This window comes from Mugil cephalus, chromosome 5 (assembly GCF_022458985.1).
Source record: "Mugil cephalus isolate CIBA_MC_2020 chromosome 5, CIBA_Mcephalus_1.1, whole genome shotgun sequence".
Lineage (NCBI taxonomy): Eukaryota > Metazoa > Chordata > Actinopteri > Mugiliformes > Mugilidae > Mugil > Mugil cephalus.
In genome coordinates this window covers 1,179,495-1,198,695 of record NC_061774.1, presented here as the reverse complement: position 1 = coordinate 1,198,695, position 19,201 = coordinate 1,179,495, and the positions used below count along the sequence as shown (strand labels likewise).

At 38.1% G+C, this 19,201-nt stretch overlaps 1 protein-coding gene across 1 annotated transcript in view; it reads left to right on the top strand.

Annotated features, from left to right (window-relative positions):
- Positions 1–19,201, top strand: part of LOC125008416 (GDNF family receptor alpha-4-like) — a 62,450-nt gene that overhangs the window by 18,393 nt on the left and 24,856 nt on the right. The window contains exons 2-4 of the mRNA XM_047585640.1: positions 5,544–5,840; positions 16,392–16,463; positions 17,026–17,380. Coding sequence (XP_047441596.1) covers positions 5,544–5,840; positions 16,392–16,463; positions 17,026–17,380 — 724 coding nt within the window. The remainder of the gene's footprint in view (positions 1–5,543; positions 5,841–16,391; positions 16,464–17,025; positions 17,381–19,201) is intronic.

The window sequence follows — 19,201 nt, the reverse complement described above, 5'->3', positions numbered from 1 at the left end:
ATTAATTTCCCTTGTGGATAATTAAGTCTTTCTAAGTCTAAGTAACATCCACATGAATGAATTTCAGGTTTAAAGTTTTCCCAGGTCAATGTTATTTACTTCTCCTGTGGTGGTGGTTTAAATGGTCAATATAATTTCATTTGCAAAATCATCATGTGACCGTTGATTGACAACGGTGGCTCTTTAACAGACCATGTATTTTGGAGCTTCTCTTTGAAGAATATTAGGGATGTCTGATATTGACTTTTTGCCAATATCCGATATTGTCCAAGTTCTTAATTTCCAATTCCGATATCAACCAATATAGTATACCGATATATGCAAGCGTTTTTTTTTTTTGTTTGTTTGTTTTTCTTTTTAGCCCAGACTAATTTTAGGTAGCAAGCAACCTGTTAGCCACACTAGCTACACTCTGTTATTGTTTTGGTTCCGGGTGCAGTTTGATAAAGTCATCCATCGCGCGCCAGTAAATGTCTCAGGACCCCACAAGCAGCAGCAGCACAACCCGGGCATTATGTTATCTGTTTTCATTATCGGTGATAAAACCGATAACGATATGGACAGATATTACAAAAATAGGCTAATATCAGCCAATATTATCGGTTGGCTGATATTATCAGATATGCCTAAAGAATATGGAGGTTTTTATGCAGTTACTATTTCTTTTGATTGAGCTGTTACACAAACAAGACACACACAGTGCTCTCGTGCAGTGTTTTTAATGTTTATACTTCATCATGATTCCTGCTGCATGATGTTGATGAGAAACTGATGGTAGCCCATTTGTAGACTTCTTAGTGTTTCCCGTTATCTCATTGGGTTTAGCAGTTTAACCATTTCAGTTTCAATTTATACAAAAAGAACTGTAGATCATATTCTGACTCTAAATTGCAAATTTTACACCTAACATTTAATATAAGTTATTATTATTATACTGATTTTAAGTCCTTCATTTGCAGTTAGGACACATTCTCTTAGCTTTATAAATTTGCTCTTCATCTTTCCAACAAGTAACTTGTGTCAAAAACGTCGATTTAGATGATGACTTCACAAAAACTCAATATCACAGCATTCATGTTACAAGTTAACTCGGAGGAGAAAACATAAGTTTGGTATATTGTCACTGTTTGCTGAACATTAAAATATGTGGAATATGTTATTTTTTTTGGAAGCAGTCATTTCTAAATTTGACAACTCAGAGTGACCATGTATTAAACAAACTATAATGGGAAAAAGTGGGGTAATTCTGTTTTTTCAACCTTAAAATCTTGCTGTTTATCCACTGGCTTAGTTTGACAGTCTGTGTGATCTCCTAGTCTAGTCCATATATTTCCAAATTCAAACCACTGGTTAAAAGGTGCCTCAGTGCTAAAAGAGTTGATCTTAAACGTAAAAGATGCAAAACAATGTCTTGGATAAAGTCTCTGCTGGGTCATGTTTGTGCTGGAAATGTAACTGGCAGACAACCTGAACAACATGAGTAAAGGGGAAGGGAAAGGGAAATTACTGTGTTTCCTGTGCAGGAGGGATGGAAATGGATGAATGTATAAGGAGACAAGACAGCCTCTGGTCAGAGAGCTGCTCAGGATCAAGGCGGCTGGGCTGAGAGGTTAGTCTGATGTGGGGACAAAGTGAGTTATGGCAGAGTGTCAGGATGTGGCGTGCTTGGGATGCAGCACTCCACCAAAGCTGTTTGTTCAACTTACAATGTTTTATGTATGTGGTTAGTCTCTCATCAGCACACTGAGTATTCAATTTACATACTGTCTACTGATCCAGCACTGAATGTTAAACTGTTCATGCACTCCCAGCCACTTCATTCTGACACAGAGATGTGTGCTGGGAAAGCGTGCACATGCGAATGTGTGCCTTCGACAGATTGCTTTGCCCCCCCCCCTCCCCACACCCCCCCCACACCCCCACCCCACCCCCACCCCCCCTCCCGTGGTTGTGCAGTATTGTGTTCTGGTAATAATGATGGGTTCTGTGCCTCCCAGTCTCCCTCCCAGCAGGACACACACATAAAAGGGTCTTTCTCAGGGCAGTCATGCATGCGTGTGTCTGTGTTGTTTTTTGCGATTGTAAGAATGTGTTTATGTGTGTGTATACGTGCACATCTTTGTGTGATTCTAAGAACATCATTTTCGGCGGTGCATGGTGATTGTGCTTCATACTGTGCGCGTGTCCAACCTATCAAGGTTCACATTGGTGCGCTCGCTCTCTGTTCTCTGTTTCTATCTCTCCCGCTCTCTCCTGTTCTCCAACCTCTCCTTTTCCATCTATTGCTCCGTTCCCCTATTTCTCCTTCCTCTATGACATTTCTGCTGTCCTCAGACAGCTTCTCTGCACTTCCCCTGTGCATATCTGCTATTGGATTTTACCAGGGGAGCCTCTCCTTTTTTGCTAGTGCAAATCGAAGCAGTCGCACTTCAAACTCATTTTAACAGTTTGTCTCAGAGAAACTTTGGGTTCCACACAATCCAATGCTGTCTTTAAATAATACATAAATGAAATCTGGCTTAGAACATGTCATCCACGTCAACCAGCTGTGAATATTCTGCCTGAAGAACATCTATGCAGGCTGCTGCACAAAGGACAGAAAACTGGGAAGAGGTGGACAATTGGGAATAGGATGTTTTTCTATGAAAGTTAGATGAGTGAAGCAACCTGTGAGCCTGGTCAATGCCGATTGCAATGAGTTGCGTTATTTATGTGGACCAAAAAGCCACACAAAAAACTGGAGGCATACTTACATTCCCCGTGGTTGTTGTCTTTCTATTGATGTTCAGCTTGATTGCCAAAGCAAAAAGGGTTAATGGGTTATTAATACAAATTACCTTCCTCCAAGGGAAGTTCCAAATGTGTTTAGATGTTTTGATGCGTATAAGAAACTCACAGTACATAAGGAACTAGTTATGAGACAGGAAAAGGGGGTGGGTGGCAAAGGAAGGAGAGGAGGAGGTCATTCAACTCACTTGCCTAATAAATATGAACACAGTATGTATTTAATTCATCTTGTTTGTTTTCAGGCCTGATTTTTATGATTTGTGAAAAGATTTGTGAAAAGGTCTGAGAAGCAAATTTTCAACAATACCGAAATCTATGGGATGTCAGACTAAAAATGGCCATGCCTCATTAGTTGATGGCTTTATCCAATGTATTGCACCATAGTGGGGGACCAATGCTGCATTCTTCAATCCCCACAATGTCCTGAATTAAAACAGAGTACATATTCGTCCCCAGCTAGTCACAGTTGGCTGTTGTTCACACCCTATGTTGTGGCTAGCTCTGGCTGTCTTGTTTGGAAACTCATAAAAATGATTAAGATAAAAAACTGCATGCAGTGAGTTAGTTGCAACAAGAAGTATCTGTTCATCATGTTATTTTTTGATGTAGTGATTAATCTATTCAAACAACGATATCCTGACTGTAAACCTCCCAGGGCCTGTTATGTTTGTTTGTTCGTTTTCTTCTGGGCCCATCATTAATCACCGTTCTTCACTGCAGAAATGAGTCCGATTTTTCCATTGAATTGAACCGAAAAATTCTTGAAGATGTTTGTTGTACCAAACCTGCAATCAATGTTTGGTGAAGTACAAAGCACAGGTAAATTTTGTTGCAATTGTCACAGAAAATCAATGTTATTTTTTCTTTTAGTGCACTGCAGGCTCTTGAATCGTGTGGCCCATTTCTTTTCAGCAGAAATTGGCATGTTGTCAACCATGTCAAACAAATGCACTTGAGGTAGGGTTCTCTCATCCCAAGGTTGTTGTCCGTATGCATGGTTCAGCAAAGCCACGAGGTATTATGTATTATCAAACCATTCCATTATTTCCACACTGTTTTTTTTTTTTTTTTTTTTTTTTTTGTATCAGACATGAATGGTGACTTTCTTCTCTGTTGGTGCCGCCAACACATTATTCACGTTATTCACTGACTGAGGTGGCACACCTCAGCAACTCAGTAACAATGTAACAGCTCCGTTATAGTGCCTTGGTGGATCAGAAAGTTATAGGGTGTTCCATTTTTGCCATGTAGGAACTATATTTACATTCCTTGTGGTTGTGATATTAGATTAATATGCGCCTTGATGAAAAAAACAAACAAAAAAAAGCAAATGGATTGATAGAAATACTTTCTTCAAGGGAGATTCGAAACATATTCTGCATATAACATCATAGGGTCAAACATAACGACATTATCTTCTGGCTTCCCTAAATTTTCGAGCCCATACAATTGACAATGTTTCTAAAGTTGTCAATATCCATTCCAACTTCCCAGTATGGACTTGGACAGACTTTAATGATCCACAAGGGAAATTGCTTGGTCATAGTAGCTTGATTGTTACAAAAAGATGAGCTGTTATACAGCTAGATAGAACACGGAATAAAAGAAGTTCTGTAGTGGTCTCTGTGGTAGCAGAGTTGAATCAGTCTGCTGGAGAATGAACTCATCTGTTTGATGTAGTGGATGGGATGGATCCTTTTTAAAATCATTTGTAAATGTTCTTAAAGCACCCACAATCATATTCACAATCATGAGGGCAATGGTGCATATCTTCACACTTGCTTGACAGGTCTGAACATAATCAAGGAAGTTTCTAAGGAACAAACTTGGAACAACTATCATGGTATCATCTTTGACTTTGATGGATACAGAAATTGTCAAACCTTGATGTTTCGTATGTATCATCACTGGATTGTTACATTTTCCAGTGCGCATAGTCACATTTTACTCCTATCACTATGTCAGCTTCGTAGTACAGGGCGATGCATGCTCTCACAATGTATACATAGATAATTATATATACTGTCCAGTCCTCAGTAAGCCACCTAAACAATGCAGATGCTGCGAATTCTCAAAAACAACTATACTATACTATTAACTATAGTAATAATAATAATAATAATAATAATAATAATACTGTAAAAAAAAAAAACTCCAATTAAACTGTGGAAATGCAAAGAAACCTAAATCAAATCCTTCAATGAATGTAAATAAAAATAAAATATTTTGTTGTAGGTGCAGTCAAACTGGTAAATACTTTCAGTGACCTTGTTGTGGTGTTTTTTTTTCTTTTTTTTGCCAGAACAGGTTTGTATTTGCACTGTTTCGCAGATTCTTTTGCGACTAATTGCACAATTTGAATTTGCATACAATCAGGTTGTGCTCATCATCTCAGGAACAGTATTATGTTAAAGTGTTCAACACAGTGAGACGGGGCAGACCAATCAGACAATGCTCCAGTTCCACTTTGAAGAAGCTCTAAAGGTTAAAATGAGAAATTACTTTTCACAGTTAACAGCAGCATAGACGTTCAGAGAAGACTGTAGAATGATATGTGCTGTTACTGTGTGTAAACACAGGGACACACACACATGCGCACACACACAAACACACACACACACTCACACACACACACACACACACACACACACACACACACACACACACAAACACGCACAGGGCAGGAAAGAAACTCTTCATATCGGGACTGTGCTTGTGCAAATGAACAATAATGACAAATCTTGTTTCTCTCTTAGATGTGTCACCATCTTCAGCACCCATCTTTCCCTATCCTGTTGCACCCACTGATTGTGTTGAAGCTCATCGGGTGTGTTCCACTGACCCCCGGTGTGAAGCACTGTACCGTGGCTTGGAACTGTGTGCGTCTGATGCAGCTATGTCCCCCCTGGGGGAGCAGGCAGCATCCGAGTGTCTAGAGAGACAGGACGCACTGCTGGCCAAACATCCCTCTCTGTTGGCTTGCAAGTGTCATCGTGGCTTCCGCAAGGAGGAGCAGTGTCTGCACATATACTGGAGTGTCCGCCTGCTGCCAGGTCAGTTGGGCTTCTCCAAAGTTTCTGAGATGGTTTCTATATAAATCTGAAATGATTAGGGAGTTTTGATATAAAAACTCACACATCATCCAATCCTTTATGTCATTGAGGCAAGACAATTTGACTGACTGTTTTTTACTTTGACTTCTTAAATATATAGCTTGGAAAAGTATGCAGTGTTTCCAAACAGTATTGACAAAGAAAAGCATGTACGATATCAAAAGTATCAATTCTACCACATCATTCTGTGAACCTCTGAGAAAGCTTTGTGTATGAGGAAAAAACATTGTTGATACAGTATATGCAAATGTTCATATAAATAAAGTTGATTTGGTTTCAAAAGCAAAACCAAGATCTAGCAGGACAAGAAAAAACTACATTTGCTTTTTCGGTAACACTTTCTATGAAGATTGTATTTATAATGCCCTATGAATGCACTCATAATATTTTATAAGGTGTCTATAAAGCATTATAATGGTCATTATTACCATCTATACATATTCACAAGTCGTCATAACCAACTTCATGATGCATTATGACAACTGGTTATGAATGATTATAATTTTAATCTGAATAGTGCATTATAAATATGTCAATATCTGCCTAGTCACTTGTTCATTTTATGATGCATCATAACTACTTTGCTTTGCTAAATGTGCATAGTGATGCATAATGAGTTTTGACTTCACCTATAGTGCTTTATATCTGTAGTTATAAGTATATGTAATAAAGTTATAATAATGTATACATCTCCCTACAGCACACTGTTATAAACAGCTATGCAATATCATAAGTGCTATTTGTCAGCACTAAGTAAAGTGACAAGAATATGACACTATTATTAACAGATATAAGTTACTATGAGTAATTAAAAGGTGCAATGAACTAAGTCCTGAGTCTGGCATCTTTACCCCATATGCACAGTGTTAATATCATAGGTGTTATTTGTCAGCTTTAGGTAAATTAGTGCAAATGAGGTGTTGTGGATATAAGACTATTATAAACAAATATGAGGCACAATGAAATGAGAGCCTGGACAGTAAAGACAAAAGGAATGCATTTAGTTCACTTTATTTTCATTTAAACCAACACACATAATCAGAATGATTATCAACGCTCTGAGCACATTACACAAACAGATGAAACACGTGAAACAGGCCACAAAAGTGGCACGGCGTGCTCCTAGAGATGTGTCTCTTAAAAGTGCCTTTGGGTCTGTGAGGTGATTCAGGGTCAGAGGTCAGGAGATGGTTTGACAGCAACTACAAGAAGAACAGAGGCAAATCTTAATGCTCTAGCTGGGTTTGTTTTTATGCAGAAAGGTTTGATTGAAAACACATAAGCAGATCACGTGTTTTTGTTTAAAGCAGCCTAATGAGACATTATGTTACCGCATATCATGCAGGCAGCGCAGATTACCCGTAGGTGGCTTAAGCTAGCTAGACGAAAGTTACCAGACACGGCTAGTTTTAATTCACAAATTAGATCGTTTTCATATTCTTGCGTTTAATGATTGAAACCATTCAAAACCATTGCTTTAATATATAAACGATGTGCTTCATGTAAGCAAAGTAAGACATTAGCTCACAAAACACTAGCTGGACAGAGAGACAACATACCCGTCCTGGAGAGGACTCAGCGGAGAAAGGAAAGAAAAGCCGTTTTACGACCAGTACATACAGTCAATGCTTTACGACAGTGGGTGGAGCTGTGGACGGAGGTGGGTGGGTGGGGTCAGAGGTCAGGGGTCATGGTTTCAATCATTAAACGCGAGATAATGAAAACGATCTAATTTGTGAGTTAAAAATAGCCGTGTCCGGTAACTTTCGTGTAGCTAGCTTAAGCCACCTACGGGTAATCTGCGCTGCCTGCATGATATGCGGTAACATAATGGCTTATTGGGCTGCTTTAAACAAAAACACGTGATCTGCTTATGTGTTTTCAATCAAACCTTTCTGCATAAAAACAAACCCAGCTAGAGCACTAAAGATTTGCCTCTGTTCTGCTTGTAGTTGCTGTCAAACCATCTCCTGACCTCTGACCCTGAATCACCTCACCAACCCAAAGGCACTTTTAAGAGCCACATCTCTGGGACCACTCCGTGCCACTTTTGTGGCCTGTTTCATGTGTTTGTGTAATGTGCTCAGAGCGTTTATGATCATTCTGATTATGTGTGTAGTTTTAAATGAAAATAAAGTGAACTAAATGCTTTCCTTTTGTCTTTACTGTCCAGGCTCTCATTTCATTGTGCCTCATATTTGTTTATAATAGTCTTATATCCACAACACCTCATTTGCACTAATTTACCTAAAACTGACAAATAACACCTATGATATTAACATTGTGCATATGGGGTAAAGATGCCAGACTCAGGACTTAGTTCATTGCACCTTTTAATTACTCATAGTAACTTATATCTGTTAATAATAGTGTCATATTCTCGTCACTTTACTTAGCCCTGACAAATAGCACTTATGATATTGCATAGCTGTTTATAACAGTGTGCTGTAGGGAGATGTATACATTATTATAACTTTATTACATATACTTATAACTACAGATATAAAGCACTATAGGTGAAGTCAAAACTCATTATGCATCACTATACACATTTAGCAAAGCAAAGTAGTTATGATGCATCATAAAATGAACAAGTGAGTAGGCAGATATTGACATATTTATAATGCACTATTCAGATTAAAATTATAATCATTCATAACCAGTTGTCATAATGCATCATGAAGTTGGTTATGACGACTTGTGAATATGTATAGATGGTAATAATGACCATTATAATGCTTTATAGACACCTTATAAAATATTATGAGTGCATTCATAGGGCATTATAAATACAACCTTCATAGAAAGTGTTACCGCTTTTTCTTACTGATGACAAGTTAATCTTCAGAAATGCTTTTTTTTTTTTTTTTTTTTTTAACCAAACCTTACTCACACTTAAGGAGCATCAGGAGGGTGTAGTTAACTAGGTAGAGCGGGTTGTCCAACAACTTTAGGGTTAGGGGATACCGAACCAAGTCATTTGGAAAGTGAATGTGTGTGCTTGTGTGAGTGTATGGGTAGATGTGTCACTGTTAAACATTTTATAAAAAAAAACCATTTATGTAGCAATGAATTTAGAATGAATTTATTTTCTTTGCTCTATTGAGTATTTGTTGCAGTACAGCAAACACAGCTCTGATTCAAAATGATTATAACGAAGGAGCATGTTGTCCTTGCCATCAGTATGTCTCAGTGATGTATTTTTCCGGTTCTGGAGAAATATATTACACACACACAATGCTACTTATTACAAAACATTCATGGTTGGATTGGGACTTTTTGGTTTAGATTGCCAGGCTTAACCTTCAAAACTCTTGAGGATACACTGGGTGTATTAGTTATGGTATGAGCCTGGGATATGCCAGTCTGGGCCTGCCAGCTAAAGTGTATTGCTGCTATAAAAATGGAACATTTACCAACTGCTTTTACAATTAAAATCTAGAAAGTAAATCATACAAATATACAATATACAATTATAGACCTGAAATGTGTTGGAGAAATATGTCAACAGTAAATATTAATATTTGCTGTACAATACACACACACACAGGTCGGTAGAGACAGGTGTTTTGACACACTGCTGGTGTGGGATGGTCATTTCCACATATTCATGTGTACTTGTAGTAAATACAGTTTGAAGTACCTACCTGATCTTAACATTTTAAATACAGTGTGAATCTTCTATTTGCGTCTTGCTCCCAAACCATGCTCATGTATAAGTGAAGTGCTGACAAATTGACTATAATCTTACCACACACACACAGAAGCATATCCAGAGCGCTGGTGTGGTGTGTGCATCAGTAAATGAGCTAGCCAGCGGACTCCTCCTCCCCTGTGGCCTATTAGTCAGTGGAGCATTAGTGTAATTACACACTCTTCAGTTCCCAATGCTGCTAGGCTGCTCTAGCGTATCATTACCATAAATATATAGCCTGGAATAGGATTTACATACATAAACACTTTACATGCCATTACATTCTTGATTGAGTTTGTACTTTGGAGTGTGCTTAAATTATTTGCTGGACCAAACAGCTGTCCACCAGTCAATCGTGGATCTGCTAATGATTGTCACAACTGGACAAAAGCTGCCTTTAATAACACAAATTTATGGTGACTTTGACTTTGGCCTTCATTCAGTTTCATCAAAACCTTCAATTTGTCCACACTGATGATGTTTAAATGACAAAAAGACATGCTATTTGCTGTTATCAACAGCGACATACGTTCATGGTTATTAAAAGAAACATGGGAACATTGTAGTTAATTATAATTAATTATAAATTATTAATAAAAAAATACGATTAACAAGAACTGACAAAATGCATTACCTACACTTTAACCAATTTGATCTCAAGTGGGGCAGACCCGTAACATAGTAACCCATAAATAACGACAACTCCAGTGTCTAGTGTATAAGTAAATTAGGAGAATATTAGTAGACTATCTACTTCTCCACTACTCTGACCAAAACAGTCGACAAATTACAAAAACAGTTTGTCTGTTTGTTTTTTTTAAAAAAACTGCAGTCTTCTATCAATTTTGCACTTTTTGCACTTTGCAAATTCATGCTGCTTTTTTTTTATGCCCAATTAAAGCATGCACGTTCTGTTAGTTGGATCTCAGCCCAAACTGTAGTTTGGGAATTATGGAAGTGGAAGTCAAAGCTGTGGAAGTAGAAGTAGAATCTGAAGTATGGTTGGAGTAAATTATTTTTACTTTGCATAGGGTAGTAATATACCTTGTATCGCAATGAAGAGGAATAGAAGAAAGCAAGCAGAAACAAGTGAGCAGAAAAGGACAAAGAACTTAACCCTTATGCCCTCCTCAAATTTACTACTCACTGGACACCTTTGTAGAAAGAATGTACACGCATAAAGAAACTGCCATAAAATCCTCATACTTAAATATTATTTTCTTTTTTTTTTCATGAATCACTTAAACAACTTCAGACCTGCTCAAAACTACCAAAATTTCAAGAGTTTTCAGGATACTAACCCTTTAAATGCCAGTCTGAAAATACATTTTTATTTGTTTATTTATTTATTTACAAAAAGACAAAAATAAATATTTTTTCGTAAAATAAACAGTGGGATGATAGGGCTTTGGTAATTGGAGGCTTGGATATGTTAAGGATTGGGAATAAAATTGCATTGATTGTATTAGCATTTTTTATGTAGTGTCAGATATTCCCTCTGGACACCTTCATGGCCAAAAATGCTCCATAGACTTCCATTATAACTACATTTTTTAATCTGGCTGCCATTTCAGTATAAAACCATGCGTTCTGTGATGTTAACTTTTCATTTAGAAGGAAACTAGTGATATTTGACATTTATACTGTATTTGATTAGATTCCAACATTTTCTCATTGTAGGTCAATGCGTGAAATTCTTGTAAATTTCCCATTTATTATTATGGGACAGGGACCTCAAGTGTGAGTGTGTGTGTGTGTTACTGTGTCTGTGTGTGTGTGTGGCATGTGTGTGTGGTGTGTGTGTGTGTGGTTGTGTGTGTGTGTAACGTGAATAGATCATTTCATTGTTGATAAAGAACATCCTTCTTTGAGGGATGTTTTTCATGAGTCTTGCATGAAATTCTTTTATTTCTACCAACTATTTTGGTGAAATAACTTTTAAATCAATGTCTGATTCATCAATGTGAACATTTATTGTGCACACTGCAACAACATTGAAAACAACAACAAAAGAGACAGTGCATTCAGACAGTGCATCTTGGACTTGCATGGGCTTGCTGGAGACACTGTCTGAATTTGGAGCCACCTCTGAAGGTACCAGCTGCTCGTCAACAGAGATGTTGGGGGACATTTCATTAGTGAGCAGAGAATGACCTGAAGTGAAGAGAAGGAGCAAAGCATTTCAATGCTGAGGAGGTTTTAGAAATGGTCATGCAGCTTTTATTGGGGCTCATCTGAATAAGACACAAGCTTCAGGGGGAGTCTGACATGGAGAGATCACTGGAGTCCTTCACTTCTGAGAGTGTCTCTCTGAACCATTCTCTGAACCATTCCTCTGGCGCTGTGGATCCTGCCCATCCTAACAGTGAGAGGACAGCAAAGACTGGACAAGTCTGGACTTCATCTCATGTAGAGACCTTGCGCTGCATTCAGGCACCACTGGCTTGATGAATGTTGCACAACGTCTCTGCATGAGATAGATAGATCAGATTTGTCCATTCTTTTCTGTCCACTCACTGTCCCACTCCTGTTCAACCAAGACAACAACATCTCTGTGGATGATACCTTTGGTCCCTTCAGAGGCCCCTACAAATTGAGACACTACGTTCCCTAACAAGCCAGCGAAGTATGGACTAAATATAAGTTTCTCTAAATTATACAACAAGTAGTTCCGACCAAGCAATCTGATTGGTCAATAAGACATTTAGAATGTGCTCAAATCAGCATTACAGCACGGCTGCTTCGCCAAGTCTGTGGCAACTTTGTATCCATCCCCATTGTAACACTGTAACTGTCAGAGCTTCAGCAGGAAATGGCTGAAAAATATGCTACAAAATATTGATTTAGTTCGGTAACGTCCGAGACCGCGTTATAACATGAACTTCAGAGTTCACTGGGGACTCTGGGACTAGAAAATCATTTCTGTTGCTAGGTAGTTACTAAGGTTCGGATAATTTGCTGTAGTGGTGAACTAGGTTCCGTTACACATAAGAGTCTAAATGGTAAATAGTCTTGCTCTTATATAGCGCTTTTCTACCTACTCAAAGGTACTCAAAGCGCTTTTACAGTCAGAGACACATCCACCCATTCACTCACACAAGCACACACACATTCACACACCAATGCCAGTTGCACTGGGAGCAACTGGGGTTTCAGTATCTTGCTCAAGGACACTTTGGCATATGCCACACTTGGGGGGATTGAACCGCTAACCCTTCGGTTCATGGACAACCCACGCTACCTACTGAGCCACAGCCGCCCAGTCTACTGACGTGACTGATTGTGTTGACTGATTGTGTTGTGTTATTAGTCAGACCCCATTTATTTCCATGGAAACGGGAAGCACACTTGCAAAAAACTTTAAATTTTGAGAGCAAAATGTCCACCAACACGAATATATATTTAATTGTATGCTTTATTTTGTTGGTAATTGTTGTATAATCACAATATCATCCTCAAGGGGGTGCTTAAACGTAATTTGAGCACTTCAGTGATGCTTGCGGACCGAGGTGCTTCACCATCGTGCTCAAATGACATTAAAGCACACCCTCTCGGGTAATATTGTTTAAATACACACTTGTACATCACATATCACATATAACCTTGAGTAGACTGTGTAGGCACTGTGTATAGCCTTTTTAGGTCATATTTTCTGTTGTGTTCTCTTTTGTTGTTTTCAGTGTTGCAGTATGCACAATGTGCGCAATGTTCATATTGATGAATCAGATGTTGATTTAAAAGTTATTTCACCGTATAAGGTGGTAGAAATAAAAGAATTCCATGCAAGACTCATGAAAAACATCCTCCTTTGAGGGATGTTCTTTATCAACGATGAAATGATCCATTCATGCTATACACTGTCTCTCTTGCTAACACGCACACACAAAACTACACAAACACACACAGAGACACACTCACAGACACACACCCTCTTTGTGTCAACTAAATACCTAACCCTACCCTAACCCTAAAACCTAAACATAAACACTTCAAAACAGCCAAAACGTGAGGCCAAAAAAGTGAGGACCGGCCAAAATGTCCTCACTTTACACAAATGTCCTCAATCTGATGATCTGATGGTATAAAACTTAAACTGGCTCTCAGCAAGATAGCTGTACAAGTACACACATGGTTTTATACTGGAATGACAGCCAGATTAAAAAAATTAGTTATAATGGAAGTCTATGGGGCATTTTTTGCTGTGAACGTGTCCAGAGGGAGTATCTGACACTACATAAAAAATGCTAATGCAATCAAAGCATTTTTATTGCTAATCTTTGACATATCTAAGACTCTACTTACGACCAAAGTACCATCCACCTAGTGTTTAGTTTATGGACAGTAATTCAGTTTTTGTCTTTTTTTTTGTAAAAATTTTTTAAAACTCTGTATTTTCAGACTGGCATTTAAGATAAGGTAAGATATCCCTTTATTCAAATTCCCATTGTTAACAGCAGCAGAAACATTCAGCATCACAGACAGTGCACACAGTGCACATATGGGTGGACTAAAGACTAAAAATATAAGAATCTAAATAGTTAAAATCCTGAAAATTATTGAAACTTTGATAGTTTTGAGCAGGTCTGATGTTGTTTAAGTGATTTATGGAAAGAAAAGCTGAAAAAAATATTGATGTACTGTATGAAGATTTTATGGCTGTTTTATTAGGAGTTTTATTTTTAATTTTAAATCTGACACTACATACAAAATAATGATGCAAACAAATACGTTTTATTGCTAATCCTTGACATATCCAAGACTCCATTTACCACCAAAGTCCCATCCACCTACTGTTTATTTTATGGAAAATAATTAAAAAACAAAACAAAAAAACATTTAAAATTATGATTTTCAGACTGGGATTTAAAGGGTTAAAATCCTGAAAACTCTTGGAATTTTGGTAGTTATGATCAGGTCTGAAGTTGTTTAAGTGATTCATGAAAAAAAGTAGAAAAAAATATTAATATAGTATGATGATTTTATGGCAGTTTCTTCATGCGTGTACGTTTTTGCCACAAAGGTGTCCAGAGGGGGAAAATATAAATGACAATGACATGTGAGAGTCATTTATACTCTTGTGATGCATTTTTCCGAAAGAAAAAAAAGTACAAAAATGCCCGAGGAGGGCATGAGGGTTAAACTTAGACTTAGACTTTAATGATCCACGAGTGAAATTACTTGGTCACAATAGCTTAGCTTCACATGAAAGAAACATTCTCAAAAACCAAAAGTAAAAAGAAAGATAAAATAAAATTAGACTAACATAAAATAAAATTAAGTATTGTCTAGTAAAGTAAAATAGAGAGTGTAATCAAAAAATGTATAGAATTAGCATTATGAACAAATGTACATAAGTAGTTGGCAAAACAGTGGCCAAGGTGATCCAGCTGTTTGGCCAGTTGTGTAGTAACAGTGGCATGGACCATGACACATGCCTTGTCCACTGAAAGGGGGATGTAAACTCTAACACTCAGGAGCGTGTCTCCATCCACTCTCACAAAGCCGGGCACAGATGCACTGTGGTCCATATGAACCAGGTCTTCAAAGTACTTCTAATGACACACTCCCTCCGAGTCCCAACAAGTGCTCACAATCCATCCATTTTACTGCCAAAGACCTCACGTTCACCATGAGCACAGATTCACACATAAACACATAAACACAACTGCTGAGGCTACAAAAGCTATTAAGGTGGCATACACAGACCACAGATCACAACAAGTATGATGTTAGTCTGAACTTTCTCTTACCTGTTCCTTGTGCTGGGGGTGATGGTTAATAGTGAAGACAGCATTAAGTGAGGTAAAGAAAGGCTTGTGACTTGTGAATGAACGGATACCACAATTGTGGTGATTGCATGGCAGAAGTCTCTTCATCAGTGATGAGACAAAGTCAGCTTTCTCAGAGCTGCTTTTTGTGACAAGATAAATGAAAAACATGCAAACACATTTACTGTGGGAAATACATCCATCAACAGTAGCTTTATTCAGTATCAGCAGCGGAACCATAAATCAAAACTTGCACAATGTGTATCTATTTATTTACGCATGAACTAGAGAGAGTGAGACACTGGTGGGACTGAGTGTCACTGAAAAAATGAAGGGAAGGTCGTCAAAGGAAGTAAAGAATGTAAAGTTTTGCAAAGTGCACCCACTCAGCTTTACTTCAGGGAACTCTGCACAGCAGGAGATGCACTGGGAGACCTTCTTTGTAATGTTTGTGAAGTAATTACCAGCACAGTGAACAGCCCAGTTTAATTTAGAGACAGAATCATTAGTGTACATACAATAGTGAGGCCACTTTAACTTTGTTTGGTGTGTTAATGATTTATGACAGAATTGTAGTTAAAAAGGAACAGGACTTAAGTTCATATACTTATGTCTTCACATAAATATTACCTGTTAACATAAACCAGGCATAAATTGCATTTGTTTACACAATATAGTCATGAAAAGAAATTAATTTTATATAGATGGACCTTTTTGGTGACAAGGGCAATGGACAGATATAAAACGAACAGGTGGATGGAAACACATGTAGAGCAGTGTTTAGCACAGTAAATAACAACCTCTTGATTTATGAGAGGTTTCCTTCATGGTTCTCAAGCACAGTTTTGGTCTGGTTTCCACTGCTGTTCGTGTGGCATTCCCCAATATTCAGTATTAGACCCTAGGTGTTTTCCTTTAGTTCTGGACATGAGTTTCCTTCATTTACATTCCACTGTTTACTCCAGCATTTGTCTTACTGTCAATGATCATTTATTTGTCTGCTCATATGTGTGTACACATTTTCACCAGGAGACGATGAGCTGGAGATGTCTCCCTATGACGACACACTAGTGGATACCCGCATGGCTTCCTTAGTGGCAGGTAAATACACACACACACACAAACACACACACACACACACACACACATACACGGACATCTTGGACACTCATTGGTGAAATGCATTCCCTAGACCCTTACCCTAACCCTAACCATCTCAACTAAATGCCTAACCCTAACCATAACCATCAGTTAATTGTAACCTTCACCCTAAAACTGAGTTTTAACCTTCAAAAAGGCAAAAAAAGTGAGCACCGGCCAAAATGTCCACACTTTACACAAATGACAAGAACACACACACACACAAACACACACACACACACACACACAGACACACACACACACACACACACAGACACACACACACACACAATAGCGCTTACACCAGGGGTTGGCAGCCTTCACTCAAAAACCAGTTTGTTGCTACCAACAGTATGTCAGATGGAGACATTAATAGTCAACTGATAGAAAGTATTTGATACTATTTGATAGATACGACATCTCAATTTCTAGTATACTGCTCAACATACATTGAGTATCTTTTTGTTGTCTTTCCTTGTATTTGTATAGTATTGTATTGTATTTGTCATATTCACCTCTTTAGCTTCGTCTTTCATGCAACTTGATGGTGAGAACCAGTGTCTGAAGGCAGCACAGGACTGTGGCCTGTATGAGAAGTGTGGCTCCTTAAGATCAGAGTATGTCCTGGCCTGCACAAAGCCAGTGTCCGGTACTAACCGTTGCAATCAGCACAAGTGCCACCGAGCCCTACGGCGCTTCTTGGAGCGCGTGCCTGAAGAGTACAGCCTGGGTGTCCTGTTCTGCCCATGCACCAACACCCTGTGTGGAGAGAGGCGGAGGAAAACCATTGTGCCCTCCTGTTCTTACCAGGAAATGGAGGGTCTGCAACCCAACTGCCTCCATCAGCAGAGCTTCTGCCGCCGTGATGACCTTTGCAGGTCAGATATGAAACCCATAGGAATGCATGGTGCTGATTGTGAATAAAAACATTTTAAATTGCTATTAAATTGTTTTATGTGGAGCGCTTTCATTACCTTTTATACTTTTGTTTTTATTCTTTCCAAATCCTTCAGTCTCCTTACATCATATCACTGATGATATTCATGCATTTGTACTTTGCAGATATATCTTTATGGTGACAAATACTGCTACATTTACCCTTTTGAGAAAGTTCCCTTGAGATACTGTCAGTCCAAGGAACAAAGAATCCTTGTTACTGAATCACCTTAGTAAATCACAAAATACTTAAAATGGATATTGTCTATTAGTCAAAGTGTTCATTCCCACAGCACGCCAGCTCAGATTATGTATTTTTTTCTTTTTCTTGTCATGTATGACTATGTCACTGTAGTAAATTTTGTTTAGTGAGACTTCTCAATAACGAGTTTAATCACTGTATTTTCATATGATCAGTTAACCATTTATCTATAATTCATTTACATTTACTAATAGTATGTTGGTGTATGGTGTCAATGAAAAGTGTATTCATACATTTATGCATTATTCTTGTAATTATTGCTTAATTAAGGTAGCTATTAAACATTTATAGTGTTAGTAAACTATCTGTGAGCTAATGTGGTGACTATGTCTTGTAAGGCATTTATAAAGGAGATTTAAAGGCTCAGTTACCTTCACAACTGAAAAACCGGACAAAGATAACTCTATTAGAATACAAAAATATTTATTTCACCTGTACACACTATATAACAAAACGTGCAGTCTCTTAAACATTACTAACACTGAACCCCTGCGATGTGACATAAAAGTACAAGTCTTGCATTGCTGAATAATTGAAGAGCGTCTTCAGAACGGTGGATCAACTATTTATATAAATAAATAACAGCCAGTTAATAAAAAGCTTGTTGATAATCAATGAATGACAGAAAGTTCACGCTTACAAGTGTCATCAAGACTTGCCACAGCTTTGCGTTTATGAAATGAACTCCAACCGAACTCTAAAAGGGTGCAGACTTCATTTATATACAGTGCATGGAGTGGATCTGGGCCAGGAGGAATACGAGCACAGAAATTCCATTGACTGGCATGAGTAAGTATTTTAACTTTGTTTACTGATAGACTAGTGCTAATGCTAGTCGCTAGCATGAGGTACTGACACCGGGCATGCGCAGTGGGTGGGAGTGCTGCAACCCACCACAATAACACTGATGTCAATCAACAGGTGACATTTGTAATGATCTCTGTGCAAAGTGAGAGACAGGATGGGAGTTTGACAGACAATAATTAAACTAATGGAATGTTCTCAGATCATTCAGTAAAAAAATTATAAAATCTTTTCACATACAACTGTATAATAAGCAATTACAATGATGCAATTAAGTGGATATATTCAAGGACTTAAATGCAGGGTATGTAAAATCTGTGCTGCCCCCCACCTCTCCCCCTTCTTGTTTATACAGCGCAGTTCCTCCCCCTCCTCCACCCAGTGAACACACGTGTCGACAGAGCAAACGTTCAGTTATACACCATGGCCGAGTCACAGGTAAAGTACTTTACCTTTTTATTGTGAAGAAACTGAATTTATGAACAAACAAATGTTACTTCAGCATAGTTACTGACAAGCAATGGGACATAAATGTGCACATCTTAAGAAGAGTAACCAATAGGAAGACCCAAAACAGCGAGACTCGTAAAGTGGCATGTGATTAGTGGAAAACTTGTGTCACGTGGTATGATTTCTGTAAAGCCTTTAAACAGCCAGGAGGAGACACAAAATGCAAAAATAAATAAATAAATCCAAA